This window comes from Hippopotamus amphibius, chromosome 3 (assembly GCF_030028045.1).
Source record: "Hippopotamus amphibius kiboko isolate mHipAmp2 chromosome 3, mHipAmp2.hap2, whole genome shotgun sequence".
Lineage (NCBI taxonomy): Eukaryota > Metazoa > Chordata > Mammalia > Artiodactyla > Hippopotamidae > Hippopotamus > Hippopotamus amphibius.
This window is the reverse complement of record NC_080188.1, coordinates 165,721,911-165,735,746: the sequence shown is the minus strand read 5'-3', so window position 1 is coordinate 165,735,746 and position 13,836 is coordinate 165,721,911. Positions and strand designations below refer to the sequence as shown.

General features: G+C 37.3%; 1 protein-coding gene across 6 annotated transcripts in view; it reads left to right on the top strand.

The window, feature by feature from the left end:
- SWT1 (SWT1 RNA endoribonuclease homolog) overlaps positions 1 to 13,144 on the top strand; it is a 110,066-nt gene extending 96,922 nt beyond the window's left edge. Inside the window, exons 18-21 of one of the 6 annotated variants that reach the window (XR_009052775.1) lie at positions 1,155 to 1,196; positions 1,544 to 1,643; positions 2,113 to 2,177; positions 10,474 to 10,529. Coding sequence is in view for 4 of the 6 variants with exons in the window: in XM_057728719.1 (XP_057584702.1) it covers positions 2,113 to 2,177; positions 10,474 to 10,603 (195 nt within the window). In the remaining 2 variants the exon portion in view is untranslated. Of the gene's footprint in view, positions 1 to 1,154; positions 1,197 to 1,543; positions 1,647 to 2,112; positions 2,178 to 10,473 lie in introns of those variants that run through there. The other 5 variants (XR_009052776.1, XM_057728719.1, XM_057728720.1 and 2 more) reach the window with 5 other exon arrangements.
- Positions 13,145 to 13,836: the final 692 nt, after the last annotated feature.

Below are 13,836 nucleotides of genomic sequence, written 5' to 3'. Positions count from 1 at the left end.
ACACTTACACCCTAGCCATCTGTCTGGGATAAGTTCTAAATATATGTGGATGATTGTTTTTAAAACTAAAGATAAATCTAGATACTTTTTTTCTAAAATCTACTAATGGCTTCAAGAACTATTTTGTATTCATGTTATATCAGGTTCAAAATAAATTCTTCAGCTAATTTTTCTTAACAGTTGATAGAGAATAGATTATTCCTCTCATCTTCTGATCAAAGATCTGCAGTGTTGATTGTTGACATTTGCTGGCCTAAGTTTGGATACATTATAGGTCCTAGCATGTTGGGGCAATAGTGAAAATATCAAAGGCCCCTGAAACCAGGGCAGAACACATAAAGAAATAGGAATTGGACTGGTCAATAAGTTAACTCTAAATGTATTTTTTAGAACATTTTTAGTAGATTCTTTTAATAAACATTATACAGTACCTAAAAAATTAATCATGATGAATTATATGCCAATTTCATGTCATTAAATATATAGTAAATATTATATACAAATAAAATTAAATTGTATATAAATATGTAATTCTAATTTTAAGCAAAAATTTAGGATTATATACATCTCAAATGTTGTATTTAAAGATTATGTGTTGGGGGACTTCCCTGGTGGTCCAGTGGTTAAGACTTCGGCTTCCAATAATGCAGGGGATGCGGGTTCAATCCCTGGTCCGGGAGCTAAGATCCCACCTGCCTTGGGGCCAAAAAAAAACCAAAACATAAAACAGAAGCAATATTGTAACAAACTCAATAAAGACTTTAAAGAAATTGTCCACGTCAAAAAATGTTTAAAAAAAAATTTATGTTTTTAACCTTCGGTGAACAGAACATTTTATATACAAATATGGTGAATTTTCTTATGAAAATACTGAAGAAGCTCATGGGACTTTTGCAAATAAGCAAAACCCTAAACTATAGAAGATTTTCATGATATAAATCTTTAAAATAGTGTTAATTAAATCAGAGTAGGAACATTCTTCCTCATCAAAAAACTGCATATGGCTAATAATAGCTTAAGTATTTTTAAAAATAAATTGAATAGAAGATAGTCTCATTTAGTTTCCCTTCACAATACAGAATTTCTAAAAATTTAGGCACTATGTTATATCTTGAGTAATCTGTTAAAAAGAATTTCCTTCTACAAATTTCCAGATTCTTCCTTGCAACATAAATAGAATATTGCCTAAATCAGTGGTAAGTCTCAAGAAATACAGGATTCCTTCTCTGTGTTCTCCACGTGTGTGCCACAACAAGTTTTTGTTTGATGAAGGGCTTTTATATTTATAGTGTTGTAAATTGTCTCTGATTTGTAATAGATGTTAATAAACTTAAACATATTAGTTTAAATATTTAGACCTCGATAGTCTGAAAAACACATTTCTTTAGAAAATGTTTATAAATCAGACTTTTTCCTAAACAGATCTTTCCACACAGCTTATAACCTTAGTGTTTAAATGAAAGTTATTCAGTAATAACTTTCAGAAGAGTCAACCATAGTATTCAAATGTTGCTAGAGTTGAATATTTAACTTTTTCTTTCAGCTTGAATTATTTCTGATGTTCATGAAATAAACAAGATATGGCTGATTCTTCTTATAATAGTCTACCTATGTGATTGCAAATCTACTCTAGTCTCTTTTAGGTACAGTTATTTAAAAAATTTTTTAACAATTTATTTACTTTTCCCAGAAAACAAATATCAAATAAGTACATTAGGGCTAGGCTAATTGATGCATGAATCTGTTGATAAGAGCCAGTAGTGGTAGAATTTAGTGTTTCATGTACTACACATTTTTTTTTTCTGTCCATTTGATCTTATAAAGTAATCATCTGCTTTGTTGAGATTCCCACTAACCCGAGGACCATCTAACTTCTGGTTCTGTGAAAAAATTAAGTTAAAGATTAGTAACAATAGGACTAATATTTTTACATATAGTTCAGTTTTAGCATTATGGTCACTGATCTTCTAATTGTTATTATTTAGTCCTTTTTATGCAAAAACTAGAAACTTGACATTCTGCTCCCTTAGAATATGGGCCATTCTAATTGTGCTCTCATGACTCATTTGACTTAATATGCATTTTAAATAGCTATATCTTGGTTCTTTTCAGGTAAATAAAAATGTCAGATTTACTGCCCAGGAACTTTATGATTGTGTTTCACAGGCCGAGTATCGGTAAGTCATATCTGTATGTAGATATATCAGTGTAACACGCTTTTACCGTGTATAGCACCACTTGGTGGTGGTGCTGAAGGGTTCTTTTTATGTCTTCATTAAACTATGATTTTTTTAACCTATCTAAATAGGAAATATTTTATACATACATAAGAGCTGTGTGTGTGTGTATGTATGTATGTATGAGGGTGAGTCAAAAATTATCCGCACTCAAGGTTATATTAAAACTTCTATTGGCTGCACTGTCTTATCAATGCTTTCCCTTCAAGGCTACTGTCTCCGCAGTCACTGCTGTGCAGGTGTGAGAGTGTTACATCAGTTCACTTGTAACTGCAGTGAGAGCAAAAATGGATGCCCCACTTGTAATTGCATGAAAGAAGAGCAGCGTGCAGTGATTCGTTTTTTGTGGTCTGAGGGTATATCTGGTGCTGTTAGTTATCAAAGACTTTGTGCACAGTATGGAGAAAGTGTTTTGTCACGAAGACGTGTGTATGAATGGTTAGGGAAGTTCAAGGAAGGTCGCACAAGTGTTAGTCATGAAGAAGAAGCTGGACGCCCGTCCACATCCACAGCTGATGACAACATTGAGCGTACACATGAAATGGTTCTGTCAAATAGACAAGTGACAGTGAATTCTGTGGCAAATCATTTGCAGATCAGCCATGGCTCTGCCTATGAAATAATCCATGACAGACTTAGGTTTCAAAAAGTTTGTGCTGAAGCCTAAGCTTCAGATTAAATGCAGAGGACTGCTGTCCAAGGGCGTTGTAATCTTGCGTGACAATGCATGTCTGCACACTTCTGCCCACACTGTCAACACTCTTCTAAAACTTCATTTTGAGGTGTTAAAGCATCCTCCCTATAGTCCTGATCTTGCTCCATCGGACTTTCATTTGTTTGGTCCCCTGAAAGCAGCCCTATAAGGACAAAGATTCACTTCTAATGAGGAAGTGAAGACAACTGCATCCGTGGCTCACAGCCTAAATTTTTAATGAGGGAATACGAAAGCTTGTTGACGGACAAAGTGTATTGTAAAGCTAGGAGGTTATGTTGAAAAATGATGTATTTTTCATTTCTAAAAGTTAATTAAAATAAATTCCACAGCCAGAGTGCAGATAACTTTTGACACACTCGTAGGTGTGCACACACAGCAAGTTTAAGTTCTAAAGTGGTTCTCAAGCTTTGCAGCATCAAGGCTCTTTTATATTTTTAAAAAGTATTGAAGACCTCTAAGAGCTTTTGTTTATATGGGTCTTATCTATCTATATTTATTGTATTAAAAATTAGAATTGAGAAATTAAAAAAAATACTTATTTAAAAGTAACAATAGCTAACTGATTACATGTCATGATAAGTAACATAATAATGAAAATAATGTTTCCCAAACAAAGAATATAACTTACAAGCATGCCATTGTAAGAGATTTTTGCAGATCTCTTAATGTCTGACTTAATAGGTTAAGACAGGTGGGTTCTCATAGCTACTTTTGTATTTAGTCTCAATAATCCCATCTTATGTATCTATGGAAAACTGTTATACACTCTCATAAGGATGAGAATCCAAAAGGCAAATCACATCTTACTCTTATGAAAATACCTTTGACCTCACAGACCCTTTGAAGGAGTCTACATTCCCCAGACTATGTCTTGAAGAACAGCTGATATAAAGAGTACTCATATGCCTGCCATTCAGTTGATAAAATAGAGCTTTATCCACCCTTATTTGTATCCTCTCTCCCATTCTCTCCTTAGTAGAGGATGGAGATATATATATATATAGTTTGTTTTATAGCATTCATTTGTAACGAGAAGGGGGAAGTAGTATAGATTTTATTCTTGTATGCACAGGGTATAGTGCTAAGCCCTCCAATCTTGGGCCAAGGCAGACGAATTAATGAGGATTAAAAACCCATTTAACCCTTTCAGGGTTGTACTCCAGTCCCATACCCCCTGCGCCCCACCCCTAGTCCGTTTTGTTCTTTCTTTTTTATTTGAAGTATAGTTGATTTACAATGTTGTGTTTAATTTCTGCTTTACAGCAAGGTGACTCAGTTATACATCTATATATATATATTCTTTTTCATTATGGTTTATCACAGGATATTGAGTATAGCTCCCTGTGCAGTACAGTAGGACCTTGTTGTTTATCTATTCTAAATGTAATAGTTTGCATCTGCTAACCCCCAACTCCCAAGCCTTCCCTCCCCCTCCCCACCTCCCCCTTGGCAACCACAAGTCTGTTCTCTGTGAGTCTGTTTCTGTTCTTTAGATATGTTCATTTGTGTTGTATTTTAGATTCCACGTATAAGTGATATATGATATTTGTCTTCCTCTTTCTGACTTACTTCACTTAGTATGATAATCTGTAGGTCTATCCATGTTGCTGCAAATGGCATTATTTCATTCTTTTTTATGGCTGAATAATATTTCATTGTGTGTGTGTGTGTGTGTGTGTGTATCTATTCATCTGTCAGTGAACATTTAGGTTGTTTCCATGTCTTGGCTATTGTAAATAGTGCTGCTATGAACACAGGGGTACATGTATCTTTTTGAACTACAGTTTTGTCTGGGTATATGCCCAGGAGTGGGATTGCTGGATCATATGGTAGCTCTATTTTTAGTTTTTTGAGGAACCTCCGTACTGTTTTCCATAGTGGTTGCACCAATTTATGTTCCCACCAACAGTATAAAAGGGTTCCCTTTTCTCCACACCCATTTATTATTTGTAGACTTTTTAATGATGGCCGTTCTGACTGGTGTGAGGTGGTACCTCATTGCAGTTTTGAATTGCATTTCTCTAATAATTAGGGATGATGAGCATCTTTTCATGTGCCTACTGGCCATCTGTATTTCTTCTTTGGAGAAATATCTATTTAGGTCTTCTCATTTTTTGAGTGGGTTGTTTGTTTTTTTGTTGTTGTAGAGTTGTATGAGCTGTTTGTATATTTTGGTAAGTAAGCCCTTGTTGGTTGCATCATTTGCATATATTTTCTCCCATTCTATAAGTTGTTTTCTCATTTCGTTTATGGTTTTCTTTGCTGTGCAAAAGCTTGTAAGTTTGATTAAGTTCCATTTGTTTATGTTTGTTTTTATCTCTATTGACTTAGGCGACTGACCTAAGAAAACATTGGTATGATTTATGTCAGAGAATGTTTTGCTTATGTCCTTTTCTAGGAGTTCTGTGTTGTCTTATTCTTTAAGCCATTTTGAGTTTATTTTCGTGTAGGGTGTGAGGCTGTGTTCTAGCTTCATTGATTTACATGCGGCTGTCTAACTTTCCCAACACCACTTGCTGAAGAGACTGTCTCTTCCCCATTGTATATTCTTGCCTCCTTTATTGAAAATTAATTGTCTGTAGGTGTGTGGGTTTATTTCTTGGCTCTCTAGTCCATTCCATTGATCCATATTGTTTTTAACTCAACATTGAGATCCATCCATGTTGAGGCATGGAGCAATAGTCGGTTTACATTTCGTTCTATTATAACATGACATATGTGTTCCTAAATATCACTACCGAACTATGCAGATTAATGCAATAAAAGCCACAGGGCTCATGGAAAAAGTGGGCTCAGAAACTTAATAAGGGACATTGGAAAAAAAGATAGGAACCTAATCAAAATAGTATCACAGTTTTACACATGTTAAATGGTTAAAAAATGCCTAAGTCCTATAATAAATCTGATATTTTACCTTTAAAAGAAGCTCAAGTTTGCTTATGAAAGTGGTCGTAGGAAAGGTTGCAGCTTGTGGGTTAGTGTGATGGGGTAGAACCTGAAATTGGATATAAAGTTGTAACACCAGATATGTATGGATGTGGCTCGTAATAGCAGAAAAGCTGAGGTGGCTGGTACATGTTTGAAGTACGTGCATGTGTATATTGTGTGTATTCCTAAGCAGCTTGGTTCAGCTGGGTGCATTTTTCTCTGCTCATCTAGCATTTTTCACTGCTGAAATGGTGTATAAGAAAATGTGAAATTTTTGTTGTGCTCAAATTGTTCCTTAATGTATCAGTGGTGTTGCAACAAATTCTTGTGTTCAAAACAAGAGCTGCAGCAGAACTGATGGTATTTTCACTTTTGTGTAATATGCCACTGTATCACTAAACCACAGTTTATTTGTCATTTTTAATTTGCAGATGTATTTGTGTAGCTACAAAATTGTATGAACAGACAGTGACAAACCTAACTATCAAGGTGCTTCTACTGATAAAATATATTTGATGATATTAAGACACTAGGATTGATATTCATAAACAAATGTTGCTGGGCAGTATAACTATGAAAATTCACTCACTCACTAGATGAAAATAAGTTTTCTAAGAAAATCTGAAGCTAGTGCATGCATTGAATGTTGTAGCTGAGGGTGAAAATGATTTTTTACACTGATCTTCAGATTATCAATTAATCAGTTATACTCTTATTTATGGATCTTTACAGATAATCCACATTTAAAGGTTTGCGTACATGAGATTTGTATCAAAAATATGTCTTCCAACCTTAGCGATATTTTTGAAGGTGTAGAAAGCTCACCATATATAACTTGGGGGGCAGAGTCCCTTGCAGGATGGTTCCAGTCAAATGTCTAAAATTATTTTGATTTCAGCTTACTGTTTAAATAGTTGGGAGGGTTTTTGTTTTTGTTTTCAGCGCGGCGGGGGAGGGGCACAGGGTCCAAACTTGAATGTTCAGAGTTACAGTAGTAGTATCCATTTTTCTTCTTTGTTTTCTTTCCACTTACTATGCTAGGGATTTGAACTATGATACTAATTAATAAGCTCCCTCTTATGTCCTAAAAGTATGATTTTAAAGAGAAATCAAATATATCTAATATCTCGACTGCATTGGAAAATGGCATTGCTATTCAACGGGCTTTTGGTTAATAGCTTTTAGATTTGTTACTCTTTTGTTTGTTTTGAAATTATTTGCCATATTTTCAGTGAATGGTAACTCCCATATGAGCCTCTGGTGTACTCCACAGCTCACAGTTTTCAAGTAAGCTGCCAGAAGACAGAGGTTCTTTTTGTTTCTTTAGTTCATACTAGATACAGAGCCAGACGCATTAGATAAAAAGTAGCAGTTTCCCAGTGACTCAGAGGTGAAAACAGAAGAGTGACTTAACTTGGCAAAGTTAAGGAAAACAGTTATTTAGGTTGTCTGAATTTGCTTATCTTTGTTTTTGATTTATGAAGTGTTAGTTGTGAAGGAAGAGGCTGTTGATGTGCCCAACACTGTATTTATTGCAATAGGGAGGAAATTACATAGCTCAAGAACAGAAAACTATTTTATAGGTTCTGATAAAGCAAGTAATTAAGGTTCCAGATTGAAAGTAGCTTTGATTAAAAGCTGAGTTACATGACACAGTAGAACCTTGGTGTTTACATGTATAAAGCAGTTAGTGTTTTCTGCCTTCTGTAGTTTGTAGGTTCTTTGTCAGAGCTTTTGTTCTTGCCAGTGGAGTCTGAGCACTGCTTACGCTGAGCAGATGAGGAGTTTTCTCAGAAAAACCAGGATGGTAAATTAGTAAGATTATCAAACAGGTTACCAAACAAGTATCTTGTGTGATGTCTTCTATTTATATGAGAAATAAGTTAGGAACAGTATTTAATTCATGTTGTTTGACAGAATGTTCTGGCTTGTTTGCGAGACAAGTCTCTAAGGTCATTTTTTCTTTGTGAAATGCACATCAGTGTGTGATATCAGCTCCATAAAGCACATGACGTATCCACGTAATATGCTGCCTAAGGCATGTGTATCAGGAGCAGCTTTGCTTTCCTTATGACAAGTGCTTCCAGGAATTACTGCTTTCTGACTCCAGGAATCAGCTCCATGGTAGCATCTTCTAGCTTACATTAGAGCTATGGTTCTCTTAAGTGTGGTTGCTGGACCTGAGTGTCAGCAGCACCTGGGAACTTGCAAGAGATGCAAACTCTAAGGCTCCAGCCCAGACCTTCTGAACCAGACACTATTTGTATACTCTTTTTATATGCACTACATCATATTTCATTTTTCCTTTATGAGAGATGCACATTGCAAATGTATAGAAACATTGAGAGAGTTGTAAAACAAATATCCATTGCAGACTTTTTTCTTGTACCTAAAAAGGATTTTGGAAAAACCACATCAAATATTGGAGTTAGGGCACTTAAATTCACTACTGCCATGCCACTTTGACAAAATTAGCTATGGAAATGACTCAGATAACTGGAATTAGTTTTTAATTGATTTGATCAAATTTCCAGTTATTTTGAGCCATCTGAGATTTGGTCAAAGTAAGTTTGATACTCATAATAGGACAGTTTAGAAAAACAGAGGCAGTTCTGTAGAAATTTCATGAGCAACATAGAATTGCAGAACTAGAAGCAACCTCCAGTCGCGAGCTTTGTTCCAGAAAGGAATAGGAGTTGGGATTGTTTAGTTTGGAAAAGAGAAATAGGATCTATAAGGGACATAAAATATTTGTACTGTTGGAGGAAATAGGGATAACAACTTTTTGTTTTGTTTTAATTTAGGCAAACAGGTCAGATAGGGTGTTTGTTTTTTAAGGTCCAATGTAAAAGAAGAACTTTCTAGCAATATTCTCTAAATTGTAAATACCTTATCGCCAAGAGGTGAATGTCAAGGTGAGATGATTCATTGGAGATGCTACAGAATGGTAGGCAAGGGTGGTAAGGTAACCCATATCTAATATTCTGCCATTCTACATATAATCCGTAGGGGAAAGGAACTCAAGAATTCCTGTCTTCATAGTCTAGTGTAAACACATGTGATGAAAAACACCTGATACTTTCCTTAGCCAACAATGACAACTTGGTGTAGGAAACAAAACCTGTAGGTGATATTCCACTGTCGGAATGCTGACTCACACAAATAAAACCAAATGCCATTAGGATGAAAAGAGGGAATAGAACTCATCTCTTAGCTGTGAGAGGAGGAAAAAAGAGAAAGGAGAAAAAGACACTGAAATAGATCGAAAGTCTAGTTACTAAAGAAGTTTTTTTTCTACATTTGGAATAAGTAACCAAGAACAGGAATAGGGGGCTGCCCTTTTTATTTCATTTTTAAGTATATAAGAAAACATTTTACATCTCTCCTATTTTGGATCTCTTAGGGTCTTCAGAAAATCATGTTTTGAGTAGTCGTAAAGAACTGGCAACAACATAACACTGACTTTAAGCACTCTAAATACAGCAAACAGGACTAGAGTAACACAAAGCCAAAAGTCAGGTTTTAATCAGCCCCAGGGAGACCACAGGTCTTCAGGAAGTGAGGCTGCTCAAAATATAGTGTATTTATATTGCTGCCACTGCTAGCTCTCCTCCTATTCCTTGAGTTCCGATTGACTTCTTTTTCCTTTATACCCTACATCAAGGGATCTGTGGGGGGAGGGAGGGGGGGAGAGGAGGGGTACTGTGAAAAGGTAGCTAGTAGTCCTCCCCAGCACCCTGGAGATGGCTCAGAGCGATACTAGAAGCCAAAGAAGTAATAAGAGTGTAACTTTCATAATAAAAATATGAAATATTTTTATTAGAAAATGTCATTTCTTGAACACCTTATATACTAGACACTGTAGTGAATACTGGGTGTTCTTTGTGAGCTTATGTAGACCATCTCCCAGTAGATTTAAATAGGTTTCCATGAGATTTTAACTCTAGACACCATATATAAAGTATTGGTGCTCTAACTGCTAACTTAAAGATCTCACAGTTTGTAGGCCTCCTGTCAGCTTTTGAGAGTCCAGCCAGGCTTTGTCTTAGATAAAATTGTGAGTAGTCATGGCCAATATCAGGCCTTTACTCCCTGTTCCCCACCTCTGGTTTAAGAGTAATTAACTAGTATTCATTTGTTAATGGCTAGGTTACCTACCTTGACGATTCTCTTTAAGAGCTGAAGCTCTGTCAACTTTCTATCCCCTCTCCAATGTCTGTTCCTGTCTGGAGGTGCACCCTCTTAGGATCCTCCAGTTTACCTGTTCTTTAACTTCCAAACCAAATAAAACAGAGTTATGTGATCTACTCCACGGTGTTCTTGTTGGCAGCAGGCTTGCCATGGGAACCATTATTCCTGAATTCAGGAATTGCACCAAAATCATCTCCATGTTGACTGTCTGAGAACCTGTGCTGCTAAGTGCTTATCCTCCCATGTTGTTTGGTTTGGGCTAAGAAACCATAACTCTTGGCATTTTTGCTCTCAGATATCAAAGATTGTATTTCAAATCCCAGTGTTCTCCTGTTGTATTAAGAGTTTTTCATTTATCCGACTAGCTGTCTTGTAGTGATATAACATTTCTTCATCCCCTAGGGAAAAGTTAACCATCGGATGCCGCCAGCTGGTTGAGATGGAACATACCATGCAGCAGTGCAATGCCTCCGTCTATATGGAGGCCAAAAACAGGGGATGGTGTGAAGACCTGCTCAACTATAGGACCTAAGTGCTGATTTGTAACTTAGAAGGAACTGCATTTGTCTTCAAGAACAGTAGAGTAGCTTTCAGCCTTTGTGCCAAACCCGAGAGACTTGCAAGAAATGTCTCATAGGTAAAAAAAGATGATTGCCTGTGGTTGACAATCTCATTGAGGTTCTGATGCATCCATTGTGGGATAAACTGTGGACTCAACTCTTCTGAAGTTGACCTTACCTCCCTACCTCTACTGCTAATACTGAGCCAGTGTGTCTAAGGAAAGGAGAGCCATTGGTCATCTTAGGGCAAGAGCCACTGTGGCATCTGAGGAAGGCCCAGGGTATGTGGCCAAGAGACACTTCCAAACCTCAAGAAAGAATTAGGTCGCGACCATGCTCACAATATTCCACAAGAGAAATCTTACTGTGGGCTGTTTTATGGTCAAACTGTCTTCCATGTAGACCTGGTGAAGTAACACACATCCCTTCCACTTCCCCCAGGGTAAGGGAAGTAGAATTTTGACTTCAGCTCCAACTTGCTATAATAGCCTCTTCTCTTCTTCCTTGGGCGTTATCACTTTTACGTGCATTTCTATTGGGAAGATCAGGGAGACTCCTCTGCTTAGTGTCCTCTTAAATGTGAAACAGCATGGATTTATGGGACCAGGTGGCAGTGGCTGATTTTTGCCCCTAGCTAAACCAAGTGTTTAATTGACTTATTTCTTATTTAGTTATATCATAAGTTGGAAATCCTTGTTTACTAAAGTATGTTACGCTTTTGTTAATAGATTAACTCTGATATTCTATTACACATGTTAATTTATTTTTTTTAAAGAGCAATAAATTATTTTTAGTGACTTTGCTTTTCATTTTACTTCCACATTTTGTTTCTAAACTGTGTACAGGTATTACTATAAAAGTGACCCTCCAATAAAAGAGAACTACGCAGGATGCTCACTAGCAGGAAAGGATCCGATGAGCTTTGTTTGCATAGAAAGCTGCACCTCCTTCTGGGCTCAAAGTGCCCTCAGGGACATGAGCCTGGGTAGAAGGAGAAGCTTCCAGAGCATCTGTGCTGTCTGCCTCTTTCCTTTTCCTCCCTGAGAAGCCAAGAAAGCATCCCCACCCCCTACCAAAAGAACTTTCTTCAGATTTTTGTCCCTCAATTGCTTCTAGTTGTTATTATTGCTCTGTTTTGCTCTACTTTGTTTGTTTGTTGTGTTCTTTTTGGCCATGCTGCATAGTGTGCAGAATCTTAGTTCTCCGACCAGGGATTGAACCCCAGGCCACGGCAGTGAAAGCACCGCATCCTAACCATTGGACCACAAGGGAACTCCCTGCTCTGCTTGGTTACCTCCCTTTTCCTCTCTTTTTATTGTGTTATCTTTTTAGGAAATTTCTTTTCACTCCTATCCTGAATACTTCTACGTATTTCACTCTATCCATGTGGATTTTAATTTTATCCTAGTCTGTGTGTCTTTCACTTTGTGCATTAATTTGTCAATTTTCAACCTTTTTAAAATATTTTGATATGTGAAAATGTCCAGTGCAGGAGTTGAGGGATCCCTTTCCTCCCACCCCCTACTCTTTCTTTTCTGGGTCCCTGCTCTGGATTGGAGTAACTCAGTTGACACAAGGATCACAAGCCCTACCTCTGGATTGGAGTAACTCAGTTAACATAAGGATCACAAGCCCTACCTTGCAGAACATAAATTTGTTTTGATGGGAAACTATCAGATCTTTAGGAGAACTTAAGGTTTTAAAATTTTCCATTCTATATGCATAGCTATTATATTTTGGGCAGAAGCTTCATAAGCATGCCATGAACCAGAAGAGACTGATGGGGAAAGTCACATGAGGGGAAGGGCTCTCTACATAACGCCTTGCCTTAGTGAGGAGCTGGTGATAACTTCCTGAGAAGCATCCCTGAGGATTATTGCAACAAAGTTCCTGGAACCATTTTACACTAGCCTTTTCCAGCTTTCTTCCACAAGATAGTCCATTTCCTTCTGGAAAGGACCAGGGAGGATCCTCTGGTTTGGAGCGGCCACAGCTCTTCCAGTATTCTGAGCCAAAGAAAAGTTGGCTGAAGAATTAGAGTCTCTTGTGCCCTACCGTGTCCTCTTGTTAGGACCTGCAGTGGGCAGTTGGGACTGCACAGATTAGAACTTCATAGATGGGTTAATTTCACTTTCCTATCATTGTCTTTGCCTGTCATGAAAGACAGGGACACAAGACAAACTTTAAACTATTTCCTTGATCCTTTGGCCATCATTTTAAAATGTAAGTCCTTCACCCTTTCAGGGTTGACCCAGGATTATTTAGTGTCTTGGTCTCCCTTAAGAGCCTGGTTCTTATTTTTCATACTCCTGATGTGACATCTCCCCAAGCCCACCTATCTACTGGAGGCTTTTAGCTCCCTACCATGAGTTGGGATGAACTTACCTTTTTCTTCTTAGAGGGAATGTATCTCACTGCTGAATAATGAAAGGCATCTTCCAGTGAGGAAGTGCTGCCATCTATACCTCTTTTCTGATTTAGATTAGACTGACAGTCCAACCCCCCCCCCCCCCCCCCCCAGCTAGTGACTCTTTAAGCTATTTGGCCCAAAACAAACAAAACAAGCCAAAACAAAAAACCCCACCAAAACCAAACAACAAACAAACCCCAAATAAACCCACTTCAGTGAAAATAAGTAGCTCCATGAGCTTGAGCAGAATTTATACGTATGAACCTAGAAGGTAAGGCAATAAGAATAAGACACTCAAATCTCAGCTAACACCATGGCTCAGTGTTCCTAACTACAAACCAAATTCAGTATCCTAGCCTTTGCAACTCTATTGTAGATTAATGGTTATGCACTAAACTACATTAACTTAGTACATAACCCTTGCATGGCCAGTGGGAGTGAATGTTTCCCTGATGTGATTTCTAGTCAGGTAAACTATTGACATGTCCTAGCCTTTTTTAAAAAGGCTTTTTCCTTTAAAGGCTTGGTTAAGCTTGGCAGACAAAACTTTTTCAAGTGTACAGTTCTGAGTTCTGTCAAACACAATCACATAATCACCAGCACATTCGTTGTAAGTTCCATTGCTTCTCAAAAGTCCCTTGTGCCCCTTTGTAGCCAACTTCCACCCCCATCTCAGGAAGCCATTGATATGTCTGCTCTCCATGTAGTTCTCTCTTTTCCAGAATGCTATGTAAATGGAGGCTTTTGAAGCTTGACTTTTTTTTAATAAATGTTTTATTTTCTGTGTTGGGTCTT